The sequence below is a fragment of the Onychostoma macrolepis genome, chromosome 03 (assembly GCF_012432095.1).
Source record: "Onychostoma macrolepis isolate SWU-2019 chromosome 03, ASM1243209v1, whole genome shotgun sequence".
NCBI lineage: Eukaryota > Metazoa > Chordata > Actinopteri > Cypriniformes > Cyprinidae > Onychostoma > Onychostoma macrolepis.
The window spans coordinates 21,168,728-21,188,780 of record NC_081157.1 but is presented as its reverse complement, the minus strand read 5'-3'; the positions used below and the strand labels follow the sequence as shown (position 1 = coordinate 21,188,780).

The following is a 20,053-nucleotide window of genomic DNA, read 5'->3' as shown; positions in this document are numbered from 1 at the left end:
TCTCCCTCTCTCTCTTTATAAAATTTGGCTTTCAACCTTTTCCTCTGTTGATCTGCATCACACTCAGAAATGTGCCGTGAGTCATAACTGACTCATTCGTGACCAAGTTAATTACAGGAGGAAGTTCCTGTGAGTTCTGCCTCTAATGAAGAACTGTGAAAAGCTTTGAAATTTTCTCAGGTAGGTTAATCAACAGTCAGACACACACCAAAAATAATTATTTTGCTGTTCAGCTGTCGTTTTCTTGCTGCTATTATTAGAATTATCTGAAATGATATGCAGATTTAAGACCATGAAATGAAAAATTTACATAATAATGAAGAATCCGCCATTTTATTACAGTATCTCTCTTGTGTAATGTAAATTTCTGACCTTAACAACAGCAGTTTTTCACGTCAGTACCACACGTGTTGGTTTGCTTGCTCTGTCTGACTGAAGACTATCACACAGAGACATACACCACCATGTGGTTCATCACAAAAGTTCATCAACTCAGAAGAACTATTATATTAATGCCGTTCTTTTGTTCAAGAGTACAGCATATATTTCAAATGACCAATTTAATACATTCTTATGAATGTAGTTCATGTAGTATTTTATTTTTAATATTGCCCCAAACTTTTAATTAAAATGGAATTAAAAATATTAAGTAGCAATAACTGTTTTAAACATAAAAAGAAAAAGAAGAAGAAATGAAGCATAAAATGAAATATTATGATTATTATAAGATTATCTCAGCAGTGTATAGTGTATGTCAATTAAATCTCTTATTATCTGAAACTGGAAGGCCTGACATGGATTGGTAATGGTTTTGTGGCTTGTATCTAGAATGTGGTTGACCTTTAGAGACAAAAAGACTAATATTACTGCAGACAGATGCGATAAAGTCTGACATGCATAAAAATTGGCTTGACCTCCCTTAGTTTTTATAATACCATGCTATAAATAATTTGATTCTAGAAAAAAAAAAAAAAAAATGCATCTCATACACCAAGGATTGAGATGTTTTCTGTGAGAGCACACACGCCCTGACAGGTCAGCAGACTGCTTTTGTTATGAACTCTCCAATCAAATCATGTGGGCAACACACTAGGGCAGGGCCTGCATTTCACAACACCACACCTATACAGTAATTTATGCATAACTCCATGGTAGACATTTCCAAACAACAAGAATCTACAGTATGCAACCAGAAAAATTTCAGTATGCAATATAAGCAGTTATGTACTGTGCACAATATCTGAATTTTCTGTATGCACTGAACTCCTGGATGACCTACAACTTTTGCCATAATGTGCAACATATATACAGAACTGAATGCATGGATCTCACAATGCAATGTGTTCACACACAACCTTCAACTTCCAGTGAGATGGGTGAGTATCAGCAGTTCCACAAGTTGTTTGCACTTGCGCTCTTTTGTCACTTAATATTTTATTTTGGTGTGTCAATCTATTAGATTACTTAGTGTATAAAACCATGATCCGCACTCACACAATTATTCTTCTTTTTAGCGTTTTATTTGATCAATGTAAAATAAAACGCTTTTGTGAGTGTGGATCATGGTTTTATATACTGAGTAATATCAGCAGCAATTATAAAATCTTTGTTCTCGATTCATTATTTGCTCTTTTTACTTTTTATTTGATTAAAACGACAAAATTGGCTTAAATTCCAATTTAAGATAAGTACAAACATGCCACTTGTTGAATTACACATGCAAAACTGTGTTTATCACTGCTGTACTAGCGAAAACAGTACGCAGCACACAGTGTATACTTATAAAGTCCCCGCCAGTGCTACTGTCACTTTAAGAAATGATGTAATCGGTTAAGTTTGTTTTAGCTCTCCAGCTGATCATCAGCCCAAAGCCGAAACACTGAGCAGCAGACACGCTCGGAGGATGGAGTTTTTCATAGGAAACCCTTTTTCTACACCCGTGGGTCAACTTATAGGTAAGTAACACGCTGGATGAGATCGCAAATCACACGCAGTACGTTTAAGCGAGCATCAAACGCACAGATAAGCGAGTGTAGTTAAACTTGATGTGTCTTGATACGACTGCTTGATATTCACATGGATTTCAACAATATTAGCCGTATATTCGTGGCTAGCTCACTTGCAAGACACACATGAACACGTACACATCGTTTAATTAAGGATGACAGAAAAGGATACGATTAAATTTAGATTGACACTTCATTCGTGCAATCCGATGTCGAAGGCGGGCTCAAAGCCCCGTCGCTGTGTTCGTGATTGGCGGAAATGTGTGTCAATCAAACGCTATCCGCAAATAGTATCGATGAAGGGCGGGACGAAGAGGGTTGTGTTGGAAGTTGCACGTCTCGGTATACCCTAATAACGTTTTGACCCATTTTCTTTGTCGCTCTTGTTTAGAAAAGAACTATTTACATCCGAGTATTAAACCGGTTATGTAACCCATTCCAGAATTTACTCTTGCTTTCACAAGAAATGCAATATCAGGGCTACTTTTCATTCATTTCAAGGCTCTTCTGCTTCTCTTGATCGTGTCATTGCAGCTAGACTCTCATCTAAATGGGCTGCACAGAGCAATTAGTTCGGGAGGAACTGTTTGTTCCAGCCAAGCACGATAATTATGCATTAGCAGCAAAATAATCTTTGCAATCCCAGATTTCTCCTTTAGATGAATGGAATAGAATGCAGATTGCTCAAATAAACACCAAAAAGAGAGAGAGAGAGAGTTCACTTTATGCTGTTATTTTTCTGTGCAACATAATAGGATTTTAAGAATTTTAATTCACATCATCTCATATAGTGTTCCATATGGAACATTATGTATGGAATGTATGTAATGACAACAGTGTGGGTAAATAATGACAGAATTTATATTTTTGCATGAACTATCCCTTTAAATATGGTATTCAAGTTTGTGTGAATACCAGTGTTATGACAGAGCTTTTGATGGAACTCGCCCTTTCATACTGTTGCAAAGCCTGTTTTCCCTGCCTAGATGCAGAACATTAAGCACTGTAAACAATACGACAAGTCACTTTAACTCAGTAACCTAGTTTAAATGATCAGTTCAGCATATGGGTGGGATTTCTCTAATCCAGAATGAGTTGAGTGTGAATACAAGGGCTCTTTTTAAAGTTAGTCTGGGCTCTTCATGACGATGAGCTGTTATGTCAGCAGAAGTTCAGTGTTTGTAAGTCTACCAGTGTTGTTATGAATCATAAACCACACCGCTGCTGATGAGTAAGATGACAACAATGTCCTGGTGTAATAGCAGGCCAGTCAACTGCCGGTTCAGTGATGTTTGTTATGTGTGTGTGCGAGCGTATAATGAGTTGTTTGAAGGCAAGAGTAAGTTACTTTTAAAGTTGATTGTTGATTCTGTTGATGGGGAACAATGCTAGTTAGCTTCCAAACATCTCTACATAATCGCTTTGGGTTCATCTGTGTTTCTGCATTTTGTTCAGTTGTGCTTAACTAAAAGAAACGATAAATAAGTATGTGATCAAAACATGTTGTTGTATCCTTTCAGTTTAGACTGAAGCCTTTGTGTGTGTCTCTGACTGTTTCTTGGTTCTCTTGCTCAGAACATGCCACCAGTTCTTCTCTCCCTTCTGAAGACTGGGGCCTCAACATGGAGATTTGTGACATTGTCAATGAAACGGATGAAGGGTGTGTATGTTGTCAGATACAACAGATTTCTGTTTATGTGGTCATAATAATTAATTCTTTTTAAACTCTTCCCCAGTTGGATTTGGACACCTAAACTACACTTAAAATGTCTGAATGTCATTGTATTAGATCACGGATTCCCAAACTGACATTTATTTTTTGTCAGCTGAACTGATTTGACCTAAAATATTAGCTTGAAATCCCTCAGGCCGCCCAAGATGTGGATGAGTTTGTTTCTTCATAAGAACAGATTTGGAGAAATGTATCATTGCACACTTGCTCACCAGTGGAGCCTCTGCAGTGAATGGGTGCCGTCAGAACGAGAGTCCAAACAGCTGATAAAAACATCAGAACAATCCACACCACTCCAGTCCATCATTTAACATCTTGTTGCATGTTTGTAAAAAACAAATCCATCATTAAGATGTTTTTAAATTCAAACATTTGCTTCAGTTCTCTATCCATAATATTAGTAATATTGCTTTCATCTCGTCTGAATCAGGAGTGAAATATGCACAGATCAAGCACCGTTTACAAGCAAATACAGCCCAAAACAGCTCTAAGCAAATATGTTGGTGTGAGAGGAATAACTTTTTCAGTACAGGAAATGTTATTATGAATTATGGATTCATATTTTGGCCAGGACCAATGGTTTAAAGTTAAAACAGGATAATTATGGATTTATTTCTTACAAAAACACATATTTTTACTTCACAAGACATTACTTGATGGACTTGAGTTGTGTCGATTACTTTTTCATCTTCGATGACCTGAGGATGAGTGCATTTTAAGCAAATTCCTATTGAGTAAACTATTACTTTGAGTAAATATTTCATAAAATTTAACAACATTTGTGTATGTTCATGGTTCTGTTATGTTGGTTAATGGTCACATGGCATGTAGGTAAACGAATAAATTCTAAAAAGTTTCTATTTTAAAATGTGACCCTGGAGCACAAAACCAGTCTTAAATTGCTGGGGTATATTTGTAGCAATAGACAAAAATACATTGTAAAAATTGTCAAAATTATAGATTTTTTTTTTTATGCCAAAAATCATTAAGATATTAAGTAAAGATCATGTTCCATGAAGATATTTTGTAAATTTCTTACCGTAAATGTATCAACTTAATTTTTGATTAGTAATATGCATTGCTAATAACTTAATTTGGACAACTTTAAAGGTGATTTTCTCAATATTTTGAAAAATTGACACTTAAGACTGATTTTGTCGTCCAGGGTCACAAATGATCTTAATTTTACATTTCTGTGATTTAATGATTTAGTTTGGGAATCCCTGTGTTAGATAAAATAACAAACTACATAACAAATAACAACTAATGTTTCACAACCAGAAAGTTTCACAATATAATTTGTCTTCATTTTGAGCTATATAGCTGTCATTTAAAACCTAATGAACTTTTCTTTTCTTTGTTTTGCCTCTGTTATCATTCTATTAAATACATAAAATAATAATAAATGGCTTAAGTGTCTGAATATAAATATTTAATTTAACTGTATGGTGCTTTGAAGTTTTTGATAGTGTAACATGCATTATATAACATTACATAATTTTTGTGATGCTGCTGCTCTGTTTGCAGACCTAAAGATGCAGTCAGAGCAATAAAGAAGAGGATACTAGGAAACAGGAATTTCAAAGAGGTTATGCTGACTTTGAGTGTAAGTGTGAAACATATTGTTATTTCCATCGACTCTTATGTGTCTTATTTGACATAATATTTGACACAATCTTTGGAATCCTCCTGCTGGTTTTGCTGCAGGTGTTGGAGGCCTGTGTGAAGAACTGCGGACACAAATTTCACATCTACGTGTCCACCAGAGACTTCGTGGAGAATGTTTTGGTCCAGACAATCCTGCCTAAAACCAACGCCCCAGTGGTTCTTCAGGACAGAGTCTTGTGCATGATACAGGTCCAGATAAACCCTTTATAAAGTCTTTATGCGGTTCATATTTTCTGCTGTGAAGTGTGAAGTATTCAAACAGAGCTCTGGGTGTGTCTGGCGTCTGATTGTATCTTACTCTCCCTCTAGGCGTGGTCCGATGCATTTCGGAGTTCTCCAGATTTGACGGGTGTCGTGACCGTCTATGAGGATCTCAGGAGAAAAGGCGTGGAGTTTCCCATGACTGAACTGAATGGCTGTTCTCCTATACACACTCCCAACAGGGTATAAAGCGCTGCACATTCAAATACATGACAATAAGCTGCTTTTAATAAACAACTAGAAATCCAAGTAAAGATTTATCAGGATTTATAAGATTCCAAATCTGCACATCTCAAAATCAGAAAATATATTCACTCTATAGAGTGCTAACATGTAATATGTGCCATGTTTGCTTAATTTCAGATTTATTAATTAATAATGAATTAATGCTTGACTCCAACAGACCATTGAGTCAGCGTCCCCGGTAACCGCTCACACAGAAAGTCACTCTGTCACATCCTCACAGCCACAGAATACAGAGATGCCCATCACACTGTCACCTCAACAGGTAACACAGACAGACAGACAGACAGCAATGCTGACGTGTGGGTGGGACTGGAACATTTTAGGAATGAATAAAGTGTTATGGATGGACTAAGCCGACTACAACAGTATCCATTCAGCAGGACTCAATTTAGATTTACATTAAATATTTAATATTATTATTATTATTTAATAATTAATATTTAAATAGCAATTTGTCTACATACTGTACATGATGGTCATTGTACAATTAACCCCCAAAAGTTTGAGTAGTACATTAGTACTATTTAAGTAATCTATTTTTGAAATGGTGAGTTTAATATTTGTATTTAATAATTCGTATTTAAATTGTAATTTGCATGTGATATTACGTGATATAATGATCATGGCAAAAGCAACCCATATATATATATATATATATATATATATATATATATAATTTTTTTTTTACATAATCGCTTTGGGTAAATTTTTTATGACCGTTATATTTTTATATTTGATATTTATGCATTTGTTTTGATAAATCTAAATTATTTGAATAAATATTAAAAATGTTTGTGATTATTATTTTGCATATTACATGTAATGATGCTCCTCACAAAATTAACACCTGGTGAGACTTAATGTTAAATATTTTAAGTACCAGTTCATATTACAGTATGGTTCAATTTGTTACCATGAAGTGACAGTTAACAGTGTTTTTTTTTCAGCATTTATTAATTATTAATAGTACATTTAAAAATTTATATGAATTCAGATTTATATACTATTAATATTAACTATACTTTAAAACATTTAATTAATATACATAATTAATGTTTGTTCATAGTGCATGAACTAATGTTAAGTTATACATCTTAAAATGTTAAAAATGTGATTATATGTCAAATTTAGCATTAACCATGTTAAATAAATGATGTAATATGATTGATTTTATTACTGTATTATTGAATACTGTGTTTCAGATGAAGACACTGAAGACCGAACTGGAAGTGGTGCGTAATAATATATCTGTGATGTCAGACATGATGAGTCAGATGGAGCCTGCGAGTCTTGAGCCAACAGACACAGAGTTGCTACAGGTTACAATCAAACACAGCCACAAACACACACCCTGACTTTCTTTTCTCAGCACGTACACACTCATCCTCCAGTCATGATTTTAGGCCTATAAATGTGAAGGATTGTTGCTGTTTCTCTTCTCTCTGCCGGTCAGTAGCAGCTCTACTCCATGACTAAAGATATGCAGGGCCGGATGGTGGAGCTCATACCCAGACTGAGGGATGAGAAGCTTATAGAGCAGCTACTCTGTGCCAATGACGACATTAACGGCACGTTTGCACAGTATCACAGGTTAGAGGAAAATTGTCTTGAAGATAAGACGTTTGTGAACATTCTATGAATAATTAATCTATGAATGTTCATTATATGCACATGGAGACCTGCGAGGTGTAAATGTAAATAGATAAAATACACATCAAAGTTGTTAAGGCAAACAGTTCCATCACAAAGTTCGATATGTGTTTTCCTTGCTTGTCTCACAGATTCTCACATGCTATAAACACAAATTACAAATGGCATACTAGCATAGCATGACAAGACGTCCCCATTTCCAGGGACAGTCCTGGTTTTTAGTGTCCTGTCCATGACCTGATCTGTTCCTGGAAATTTCCTTGCATATTCAAAACGCCCTAAAAATCCAGACTAAAATAGCCTGCTGGTTACCAAAGCACTCGTGTAGTTATTATCTTCACCAATAGAGGGCGCTGTGAACTACACTGATTGCTTGGTAATTTAGACCTTAAGAACTTAACCTGGACAAGAGCAGAGCACTATTTTCATTAATTATATAGTTTCAAATTAGCCATATTCATATTAAAATGAAGTAATACTGTTTGTATGTACTAAATAACAGGACCTGAACAGTGTGCGGAATTGCTTTGCACTCAATTTGACATGTTCCGAGAGTTGACAAACACGCATCTTTGTTATACCGAGTGCTTGGAAATTAATAGATAAAAATTAAACAATTATACCTGTAACAATTACATATGCAGAAAATACTCAAAATAAGCCTAAAATTCTAAATAAAATGCCTTTTTAGGGATAGCAAAGCCACATTTAAAAAAACATAAACATTTGAAAAGATTAAAAAGTTGAAATTACTCTACGGTATATTCAGTTTTTGAAAATTAAAATATCAAGTAGTTTTTAATTGCAACAATGTTTAAATACAAAATTGTTTTTAAATACAAGATTTATTTATTTATACATTTTTATAATACTGTTTTGATCTGTTTGCTATTTGCCATAGTTACTATTTAGCGTGATACTTTATTTTTATATGGCAGAAATAGTAATAGTAGTATGCTATTCCAAACCCATTTAAAAACTACATTTCCCTGATTACCAAGACAGCTGACCTCCTAACCTCAGATGATCTCTTATCTGCAATTTATTCAGTGTACTGCCACCCTGTGGACAACAAAATTATTGCACAGGAAAATACAAGAATTGCTCCAAGTGTTGTTGTGGGTAATTATCGTTAACCAAACTATTGAAAACATTTTTGTTAATTGAAATTAATCTGAAATAAAATAAATTATAAATATTACATGAAAATTAGAACTGTTGCCTTGTCAGCTAACTGCAGTAAGTTTAAGTTGAAGCACTAAAATTACTATCTATACTATATAATAAATTAATACTAAAGTGGAACTAAATCTAAATTGAGAATAAAAATAAATTAAACAAATAGCAATATTTAGAAAATATAAATAAAATGACAAATGCATAAAATTAATAACAATTAAATTAAAATTGTAAATATAAAAAGCTTATTCAATATATGAATAAAAACTATAATATTATACAAATAATAAGACTACAGTGGCAGTCACAATAACTTACAGAAGTCCAAAGTGCTAAATGATCCTTGATGATCCTAATTAATATTGGCAATTGTGGGAATTGGGGAATATCATGTAATCATGAATCTGTAATGACAGGGTTCCTACTATTACAGTTTAGATATATCAGGGAATTTTTCAACTTGGATTTTCAGACTTGGGAAGGTTATGGAAATAAATAAAATCCTAAACATTCACGGGCATTTTTATAAATAAAAATACATCTAATACAAGTGTTTTTATTCAGCTAAAAATGCTCTTTGTGGGTTCTTAAGAATCCCTTGAACAACTGGAGAAGTCATGAAAATTAATTCACTGAATGATGTGGAGCCCTGTAATGATGTCACAGCATTTAGATGTTATATCTCACATCAAGTAAAGTTCATTTAATATCACATCTCATCAGTGTTATCTAACTTCTATTTTTTTTTTTTAGATTTGAAAGACATCTCCATAGACAGAGCAGTGCATCTGTAAGAATTCATAAATTTGATATTAAATGCACTATAACGACTATATATGTTGATTCTTTATTTGATTCATTCATAATTCATTGCTGTATTTCAGAATTCATCTAACACAGATCTTATTGATTTGGAAACTTCAAACCAATCAAAGGCAGCCAATGGTGCTCATAGCGCAATCAGCCAATCAGCAGTCACTACACTATCCAATCAGATGGCAGGACTGAGTAAGTTCCGCTTTTGCTTGTTGGGACGTTTTTTAAATTTGAATAAAATGAAAACTAAAAGACTTTCAAATCACATGAGCCAATATTTTTTTTCACAATAGAACATAGAGAACATAACAGATGTTTAAATTTAGAAATTTTACACTTTTAGCCATTAAATGAGCTCATTTCAAATTTGATGCCTGCTATAGGTCTCAAAAAGTTGGCACGGGGGCAACAAAGGGCTGAAAAAGCAAGAAATTTTGAAAAGATTCAGCTGGGAGAACATCTAGCAACTAATTAAGTTAATTGACATCAGATCTGTAACATGATTAGCTATAAAAGGGATGTCTTAGAGAGGCAGAGTCTCTCGGAAGTAAAGATGGGCAGAGGCTCTCCGATCTGTGAAAGAGTGCGTAAAAAGATTGTGGAACACTTTAAAAACAACGTTCCTCAACGTCAAATTTCAAAGGCTTTGCAAATCTCATCATCTACAGTGCATAACATCATCAAAAGATTCAGAGAAACTGGAGAACTCTGTGTGTAAGAGACAAGGCCGAAGACCTTTGTTGGATGCCCGTGGTCTTCGTGCCCTCAGACGACACTGCATCACTCATCGGCATGATTCTGTCATTGACATTACTAAATGGGCCCAGGAATACTTCCAGAAACCACTGTCGGTAAACACAATCCGCCGTGCCATCTGCAGATGCCAACTAAAGCTCTATCATGCAAAAAGGAAGCCATATGTGAACAAAAAGAAGCGCTGTCGTGTCCCGTGGGCCAAGGCTCATTTAAAATGGACTGTTTCAAAGTGGAAAAGTGTTCTATGGTCAGACGAGTCCAAATTTGACATTCTTGTTGGAAATCAAGGACGCCGTGTCCTCCGAGCTAAAGAGGAGGGAGAACTTCCAGTCAGCATTCAGTTCAAAAGCCAGCATCTCTGATGGTATGGGGGTGCATAAGTGCATACGGAAAGGGCAGCTTGCATGTTTTGGAAGGCACTATGAATGCTGAAAGGTATATAAAGGTTTTAGAGCAACATATGCTTCCCTCCAGACGACGTGTATTTCAGCAAGATAATGCAAAACCACATACTGCAGCTATTACAACAGCATGGCTTCATAGTAGAAGAGTCCGGGTGCTGAATTGGCCTGCCTGCAGTCCAGATCCTTCACCTATAGAGAACATTTGGCGCATCATTAAACGAAAAATACGTCAAAGACGACCACAAACTCTTCAGCAGCTGGAAACCTATATCAGGCAAGAATGGGACCAAATTCCAACACCAAAACTCCAGAAAATCATAACCTCGATGCCCAGACGTCTTCAAACTGTTTTGAAAAGAAGAGGAGATGCTACACCATGGTAAACATGCCCCCGTCCCAACTATTTTGAGACCTGTAGCAGGCATCAAATTTGAAATGAGCTCATTTTGTGCATAAAATTTTTCAGTTTAAACATTTGTTATGTTATCTATGTTCTATTGTAAATAAAATATTGGCTCATGTGATTTGAAATTCTTTTAGTTTTCATTTTATTCAAATTTAAAAAATGTCCCAGCATTTCCGGAATTCGGGTTGTATTTCTGAATCATTTATACTCACATTTTATTCTAATATTAATCTTCACAGTTGTTAATGCATTTTTGTTGCGTGATTTGCTACAGGCACAAAAGCTGATGATTTAAAACTAAGTAAAAGCACTTCATCACAAAAAAGGTAAGAATTTAAGGAATAGTCCACTCAAGAATGAAAATTTGCTGAAAATGTACTCGCCTGATTTGGAGAAATTTATCATTACCTGTACATCAATTGCTCACCAGGAGATCCTCTGCAGTCAATGGGTGCCGTCAGAATGAGAGTCCAAACCACTAATAAAAACAATAATCCACATGACTCCAGTCCATCAGTTGATGTCTTGTGAAGTGAAAAGCATATTTATAACTGTTTCACTGTTTTGTAACAGTGATGCTTGATCTGTGCATATTTCTCTTGTGATTCAGACAAGGTGAATTATTCACTGAAAAAAAAAAACAATATTGTAATTGGAGGGCTCATATTGTAATTTGAGAAAGTCTTAATGGATTTGTTTCTTACAAACATTTGATGGACTGGAGTGGTGTGGATTACTTGGGTATTATTGTGATGTTTTATCAGCTGTTTGGACTCTCATTCTGATGGCACCCATTCACTGCAGAGGATCCACTGGTGAGCAAGTAATGTAATGATGCATTTCTCCAAATCTGTTCTGATGAAGAAACAAACTCATCTACATCTTGGATGGTCCTCAAATTTGAATTTCAATTTGCTTATTTTGCATGATTTCAGGTATTCACAATTGTTGCAATAAAAGAACCATTTTTGGTTCCTCAAAGAACTTTTCAGTTCTTTAAAAAGAATATTTTTCCATTGTGAAAAATCTCTAAAGAACTTTTTCAACTATACAGAGCCTTTTGTGCAATAGAAAGGTTCCATTGATGTTAAAGGTTCTTCATGGAACCATAGATGCCAATTAAGAACCCTTATTTTTAAGAGTGTTGATTGTGTTCATAACATAAATATTGCAGTGCAGCAAAACCAAAGTGTAATACTTGATCTTTACATGACATATTTTGTGTGATTTATTACCAGTCCAGAATGCTCTGCAGGTCTAGAGGGACTTGCAGCCACTCAAAGAGAGCGACAGGACACTGGAGTGGTAAGTGTCTCTGAATTATTTAGTTCTGCAGAAAGGATATCATGTTTGAAATAGAGCGTTCAATTAGCATCTCTTTGTATTACGAGAGAGCAGCATTCATTAGTGTATGTAACAGCATTCAAGATGTTTCTGTGTGTTGTTTTCACCTGCCATCGGATGCAACGATACATGTCCATCATTTAAAACGGTTGAGGATGTTAAGGATGACAGCCTAGACTCCACCTCCCTCAGCAGCTCGCCTCAGTTTCATTGGATGCTTGAAAAGGGAATGGTGGGTCTGATTGGCTGATAAAACAGTCGGCCTCCAGTGAGAAGTGCTATTGGTCAAGCTGGGAGTTTTTTTCTTTTAGCATGTCAAAGTTTTTCTCATTTGGTGAATAAGTGTCTGCTGTCTTGCTTCTGAGTGGCCCGCATGGTTTGAGGAGCTTCATTATCTTTATTTGCTGAAGGTTTTGTGGGAATTTTGGTGTTTAGCTCATTCTGTGTTTCAGGCCTGGATGCTGAGCGATCCATAGCTCCTCAGTGCCTTATTTTATGGTGTTGCCAAATTTCAAAACAACTTATTTTCCATCCTCAGGACTGAAGCATATTGATTCTTCCTTTACACTTTAAAGCACTGAGAAGCAGGGAAGCTCGTTTGAAATGGGTGTGGTTTGCAACAGATTATATTGCTTTATTTAACGTAAAATAACACATTTTTTTCTCCTGCTGTCAGATTCCTGTCAATCAGAGTGAGGTGATGGATGACATTGAACAATGGCTGGACGTAGATGATGTAAGTGACACATTTTAGATCTCTAACTAGGTGCTAAGCATAGGAATATACCAGTTCTGGCTCTAATTCCAATTCCACTGATTCCCCCTCAGATAATTGTTCATATAACAATAACACTATTCATGTTTTAAAACAACCTTACAAATATCAAAACTCTCTTATAAAATTACAGTTCAGAAGTTTGAAATTTTATTTACGCAACAAATGGATAGTAAAGACATTTATAATCTTAGAAAAGATTTCTATTTCAAATAAATGCTGTTCATTTAACTTTCTATTCATCAAAGAATCCTAAATAAAAATGTCAAAAATATATATGAAGCAGCACAACTGTTTTTACACTGATAATGTTTCTGCATATTAGAACGATTTCTGAAGGATCATGTGAAAAAATTCAGCTTTACCGTCACAAGAATAAATTAACCATTTTCTATTTGAATATATTTTTAAATGTTTTGTAAATTATAATAATATTTCACAACATTACTGTTTTTACTGTATTTTTAAAATATAAAATACAGTAAATGCAGCCTTGAAGACCATAAGAGACTTTTTTCTTCAAAAACAGTAGTTTATATGAATATGTATAACTATGAACTGTCACGTGAACCAGTTAGTAATTACTCACAAGTCTTAATATAAAATATGGAACACTGAACATGACAAAAGTAATTAGCAGTTCAGTAAATTAAGAACTGCTGTACAACCTCTTTACATTTTTACTGAAACTTTCACAATAAGACCTTTTATGAAGAATAAGACATTATACAATATAAGTGGGTACATTTGGATTTCATGTCCTCTTAAAACATTGATTGTTTATTGTATTTCCTAAGTGTATTTGTGTTTGATATTTTGTGACACAGGAAGATGACTCTGAAGGAGTGACTAGTGAAGGTAACCCTTCTTAATATGGCTATTATGATAATGCTTTCAGCTAGTACTTTTAGCACCTTTTAACACATTTTGCCGTATTTAATCTGAGGTAGATTTAAACTGACATCACAAATGTGGAAAAAGCTTCAGTCCTTCTGTGCCATATGCTAAAACTATATTTGCATGCTCACTCATCTTTTCTTCTGCATATAAGTCATCAGTGGCCAAAGTTTATGCTTTTTAGAGAATCTGATTGCATTCTGTCAGTCTTCTATATGTTCCAATCTTCCTGTTATTAAGAGTCTGTAGCTCATTTCTGCCGGATGTCCTTACGTAGTCACCTTCGTGATCAACACATCATCTTCCACGTTTCACTAGTCACATAGTCTCTTACTCAGCTTGTGGTTTCATTACATTAGCTGTGCCCTCTTGTTAACCTTTTCTGTGGTCATTAAAAGGCGCCTATATTTTTCACACTTGCAAGTACTTTCCAAAATGAGGGTTCCTCAGTTAATTTTCATTATTGGGCTAAATTCTTTCAATGCATAGACAAGGGGGAGCTACCGACTAATTATGACATAAATATTAATATTTATTAGCTTTTTTCTGTTATTTTTAATTTAACTATTTATTTTTACCTTTTTATGCTTTATTAACTTTTCACTAAACTCACAAATCCCCTTCAGTTCATTTCAAACCCTAGTTTTGGAAACCTTGACGTAAATGTAATGTTTAATGTACGTCTTGTTAGTCACAATGAATGAAATATGTTTTCTTACACTTTGTATTTTTATATCAATATGGTACAAGATTATCCTATTTAAATCAATGTGATAAATGACTTGTTTCAAAAGTAATCGAAAAGTAGTCTGATTACATTACCTAGAATGCGTACTGTAATGGATTACATTACACTACTATTTACAATTTTGTCATGTTATTTGGAATAAGCAACGGATTACAATTTATAAGTAATCTACCCAGCTCTGGCTTTACTGATGCTTTAGAATTTTAATTTCTGCTGGCCACCTATTGAGGAACTGAACTAGGCCATTAGGGTTCTTGTAGCACATTCTGAAGCATTTCTTTAGCTATTTCATATGCTATTTTTTGCCGTATGTCTAATATTCAGCAATATTTTATTAAATCAAACCACATTTCTTATAACAGCAGACTAATTTCAGTGTCTCATTTCTGTCTCACCCTCAGAGTTTGATAAGTTCTTAGCGGAAAGAGCGAAAGCAGCGGAGCGTCTTCCTTCAGTAAAAGCATCACAGCACGACCCTGGCCGTTCACAACTGTAGTTTAATTTTCTCTACAAAACCCTGTTCATAACTTCCAACATTTGTATTTCAGTTGATTAACCATGTGCTCACTTTTCACTTTATTTATAGTATTTTTGGTTGATTTCTAACCATGATTAATGTCTTTATTAAACTTTATAAGTCTAAAAGTTAGGTGTGGGTTTTGGAGATGTTTCATGTTACACAAATTGTTTTTGCAGATGTGTAACCTTATGAAATATTTTTATAACCAGATATTAATTTCTTCAGTACGGTCTATTGTAGAGGTAATTTTCTTTCATCTTTTAATGGAGAGAGGCTCCATGGTGACGCGTGAAGAACTTTTATTGATCTTTATTAAAGATCTTGATTGTTGAGGTTAAAGCCATTGTATGTATGTATACACTAAATGTGTTATATTAGGCTGTTTTGAAGGAAAGAAGTGGATTTTACAGAGATAAATTTTATGGGTTTACGTTTCTCTCTCACCAATTTCCGCTACAGTTCTGGAAAGTGTAAACTTAAAAGAAAAAAAAGGCACAAAACAACTTTTTTAAATGTGCTTTAGAAATAAAGTAAACTTGAAAATTACAATTAATGTGTGCAGGCTGCTGTATGTCTCTAGTATGAGTGTAATATGTACAACCTTATACAGTTTGTTGAGGTTATGTTAAAATATATTCAATAAAATGTCATTTGAAAATCTTTTTTCTTTTTTAACTTAAGCACTGCACTACTATGTTTAAATATAGTCCACAAAGACCAAATACAAAAATGACCCTGTTCAGAAGTGTACATTTGCTTGATTCTTAATACTGCATGTCATTACCTGGATGATTCATGATAAACTTGTGACCTAAACTCTATGTACTGTTATTCTCTTAGTAGTGAAACATTGCAGTAAGTTATGATATTCTGCCCCTTCTGTAACTTCTACGTGTATATACTGTAGTATACATAACAAGCCTGTTAAAAGACTTGATGCTCATTTGCCTATACACTGCATGCTCTCTAGTGCAATATAAATAAACACAGCAAAATGGATTTAGATCATTTAAGTTTATTCGTTTACAACATATAACACATTCAGGCTGTGTGTGATGACAGCAACATGTTGCACTATGATACAAACACAATATATACACATCACTGTATTGCATTCATATGTCTTTTTGGACACTAAATGCACTAATATTTCCTTAAATATTTAACAACTTCATATAAACAGTGCTTTTCTTTACAAAAATCTAAATAAATAAGCAAAAGGCACAATTTAGCAAAAACCTTTAGGACAGGGTTTGTCAACTGATCAAATCAACCTAAACTAATTAAGACCTTCAGTTTCACTAGAAAACTACAAACAGTTGAGTTTCCTTCCTATTATGAAGGTAAGTGTCACAGCATTATTGCGCCGGTCACATTTTGGAGCTGAATAAAAAAAAAAAAAACCTGTGTTCTGTTAAAACAAACCCCCTCCAAACCCATAAGCTGTAATAAAAAAATATATACTCAAATGTAACTGTAACACCATGTAGTCACTGCCATCAAGAGGCATGCAAAACACGCAATCTCAATTGCACTGTAGACAGCTTTGCTTGGTAGCACATGGAAGTGATTTAGTTTGTCACTTCCTTCCAGTGTAGGCACGTTGAGAGAACATTGTAAAATCCTGCATGCCTACTACAAATATTCAAGTAATGGTGACAAAATGTTTGTTGCAACACTCCCGAAGAAATCCCATGCTTCTTGGATTTTTAGGGGAATCCCTAAATCCAACCAGACAGGTTTTGGAGCATTGCATATGAATAGAAAGGGACCCTAAACTGTTGGTTTTATCCAGGCCTGAGTCAAGAGAGCCAAATATAGTAATCTCTCTTCGGTTCCTAACTTGGTTGGGATTTAGCACAAAGTAAGGTAGAGAGTGCATCAACATAATGATCATGTCATGCACCTAATTGTATCTCCACATATTATAAATTAGGCTACATTCCCAATCCTGATTGTAAACTGTCATGCTCGGAGTAACAAGCCTCAGCCTGAAGGAACAATTCAGCCAAAATTCTGTCACTTTACTCCTTATAATGTTTTTTTTCCCCAAACCTGTATGACTTTATCTACTGTGTAACAAAAGATATGAGAAAAGTCTCAAGTGTTTTTTTTTTTTTGGCCATACATTATCAAGCTCTTTTTGTTTACCACTAGCTGATGCTGATGATGTTATATTCTTCTATAGTAACGTGTGTCGTAGCGTACAAGTCAATAGGTGTTATCATCGTACAGTCTACACACTTCGTAGCCAAGTTTATTAGATCAATGTCACACAGTGTGATCAGCAATGATCTTAAAGGATTGCTAAAATCGTGCAGTGTGTCTCGGGCTTAAGAGGTTCAAGTAGAACAGCATGAAAAATCCATCAGCAGTGGTACAGTCCATTGTAAGAAACCACTGTAAGTGCTAGACAAAATCATTAACTACCCTGTGGAGAACTGACCTACATAAAACCTAATGGAAATGTATCAAAAGATATCAGGCCAATCACTAATAATTTGTTGCATATTTAAGTGCATAAAGTTCGTACAAAATTCTTGCCAGATTCACAACACGGGTGCAAACTCCTCAGGGGTGAAAAAGGTGACACCTGATGTTCATAAACTTTCATAACTGGTAGGCCTAACGTTAAGTGTTTTTTTTCTTTTGCCTTGTGAAGTGGCCGAGCCTTGATGAATCTGTTGCTTGACATGTGCTTACTGACCGTTGCATGCAATCGTGAAATACAGCATCCTTTTTTTTATTATTATTATTAAATTGGCTATTCGTTGTGGAAAAAATAAATAAATTCGGGTTCGGGCTCTAAATTTAACTGTGCCGCTCGGGTCGGGTCAGACGATGTCGGGCACGGGCCTGGTTCGGGCTTCAATTTAAAGCCCGTGCAGACCTCTACTGTAAATCTTCATTTCAGCACTCGAATTTTTGAAGCAGCTGACGGGCTAAACGCGAGGTGTTTCTCCGTCTTGAAACAGGCTGTTACAGACGGACACTTAGCTATGGCTTAGCGCTGCCTCCACTTGAGCTGAGTGATACTAATATTACTGTACATTAAACAGCATGCTTTACTTGTAGGTCGAACAGTTCACAAAACGACTTCATGTCAGTGTAATACTTACTGATATGTGAGACAAATGTTAAGGTCGAGACTGAGGAGCAGTTTGCAAAGGGTAGCGAACTCAAGTAGCGATAAAGTAACTTACAAACTTCATAGCTATTGCAACAGCAGCCTCATGCAAAACAACAAAAAACAAACAAACCGCAGTCTCACGCGGTAATCACCATTTATACTGGAACACAAGCTAACTTAATTTAGCTAGCTACAAACAGGCTAATCTAACCACCAACATAGCCCAATTACTTCAAAAATAAGTTGCTTGCCGTTAGCTTGTTCCTTCATGTTTTACGTAGCCTCTGGAAATATGGACAGTTGCCTGCAGCATCTAAAAGTTATGCTTCAGGAGTGAGATTGGTTGGATGAGGGAAAGAACATTAAGGTAAGCCAATCAGAGGCAGAGTTGGGCGGGGCCATTCCTTTGTTAACGGGAAAAAAATGCTACAGGTGACGTGACACCGATGACTAGCAGATACGAAATCCATTCCATATCAGTATGGCAGTCAGACGGACATGTTGAACAGCTGGGCCGATGAGTTGAGAGGAAGTACATCCATCTTTTCAGTCTTTAAACTTGGGTTTACAACATAGGTCCAAGAACTCTGTTTGGCTGGACAGCAATTCATTCACAATTGTCATCTATATAGGAAAGAGGTGAAGAGGTCATGAGCAATAAGCATGTGTGCCTTAAGGCCCATTCAAACCAAGAACGACAACTATATTAGCATCCACACCAATGGACGCTAATACAATAACACTGCACTGCAGTTCTATGAGCGGTCACTGTAAATGCTCGAGCTCCTTAAAGCAGGATAGAATCTGGTTGGCTTTTTTTTTTTTATTGTTCATTAGCTGGAAAAAATATTTTTTAAAGTAATTCCAACAATATCGTTCCTCTGTGCCATTATAGTTGTGATGTGGACTCTTTTTATCTTTATAGTTATTATCATTAACAAGTCTTTAGTTACATTATTTTATTGACAGTTAATTTATGAATCATTAAAAAACTTATTTATAAATTACAACACTACTAAATGGTGGATACCATTAAACTTGCCAAAAAAAAAAAAAAAATTATTGGTGAAATTGTTAATTGAAGTTTTTTTGATTTTATCAACAACGACAAGAGAAAACTGACAAGACAATAACAAAATTTGAATTCAAACAATGAAAATATGAGAAAGCATAATACATTAACAATGTTTTTACTTAACGTGCGATTTGAATGCACGACGTGGAGGCGAAGAACCACCCGACGCACAGCTAGCCGTTGATTATCCTGTTTATGCCATGGTCATTTGCCAGCATTCGCATATTAAAGATGTTAATAATATTTGCGCTGCAATATTTGACCGGAACGATAAAAATGACGGTTATTTTCGTCTGTATTACTATTCAACTGTAACTGTATGTTACTATGGTTACCAAGTCTATGGTTTATAGGAAGCACATTAATATAGAACGTGATTAAACTGACCTGGAACTACCTGTGCAGTTAAATGAATTTAATCAACATCTGCCAGCCAATCA

General features: G+C 35.1%; 1 protein-coding gene across 3 annotated transcripts; it reads left to right on the top strand.

The window, feature by feature from the left end:
* Nucleotides 1-1,250: 1,250 nt before the first annotated feature.
* Nucleotides 1,251-18,850, top strand: tom1 (target of myb1 membrane trafficking protein). 3 transcript variants are annotated; one of them, XM_058770231.1, is made up of 17 exons: nucleotides 1,251-1,376; nucleotides 1,846-1,955; nucleotides 3,582-3,666; nucleotides 5,266-5,344; nucleotides 5,446-5,595; nucleotides 5,716-5,850; nucleotides 6,071-6,175; nucleotides 7,116-7,232; nucleotides 7,370-7,503; nucleotides 9,496-9,532; nucleotides 9,627-9,750; nucleotides 11,399-11,450; nucleotides 12,363-12,429; nucleotides 12,623-12,700; nucleotides 13,145-13,204; nucleotides 14,071-14,101; nucleotides 15,290-18,850. In XM_058770231.1, the coding sequence occupies exons 2-17, from the start codon at nucleotides 1,904-1,906 to the stop codon at nucleotides 15,382-15,384; spliced, it is 1,401 nt and encodes a 466-aa protein (XP_058626214.1). In that variant the 5' UTR covers nucleotides 1,251-1,376; nucleotides 1,846-1,903; the 3' UTR covers nucleotides 15,385-18,850. The 3 variants fall into 3 exon arrangements, with proteins under 3 accessions (XP_058626214.1, XP_058626215.1, XP_058626216.1); XM_058770232.1 differs by lacking the exon at nucleotides 1,251-1,376 and having other exon boundaries at nucleotides 1,807-1,955; nucleotides 12,632-12,700; XM_058770233.1 differs by lacking the exons at nucleotides 1,251-1,376; nucleotides 12,623-12,700 and having other exon boundaries at nucleotides 1,809-1,955.
* The last annotated feature ends 1,203 nt before the right edge of the window (nucleotides 18,851-20,053 follow it).

Bases quoted from the DNA above. Each gene is read 5' to 3' on its own strand.
- tom1 (XM_058770231.1), top strand. From the start codon at position 1,904: ATGGAGTTTTTCATAGGAAACCCTTTTTCTACACCCGTGGGTCAACTT. The intron at 11,451-12,362 runs GTAAGAATTTAA...ATTTATTACCAG, and splicing joins AGCACTTCATCACAAAAAAG to TCCAGAATGCTCTGCAGGTC. The intron at 12,701-13,144 runs GTGGGTCTGATT...TCCTGCTGTCAG, and splicing joins GGATGCTTGAAAAGGGAATG to ATTCCTGTCAATCAGAGTGA.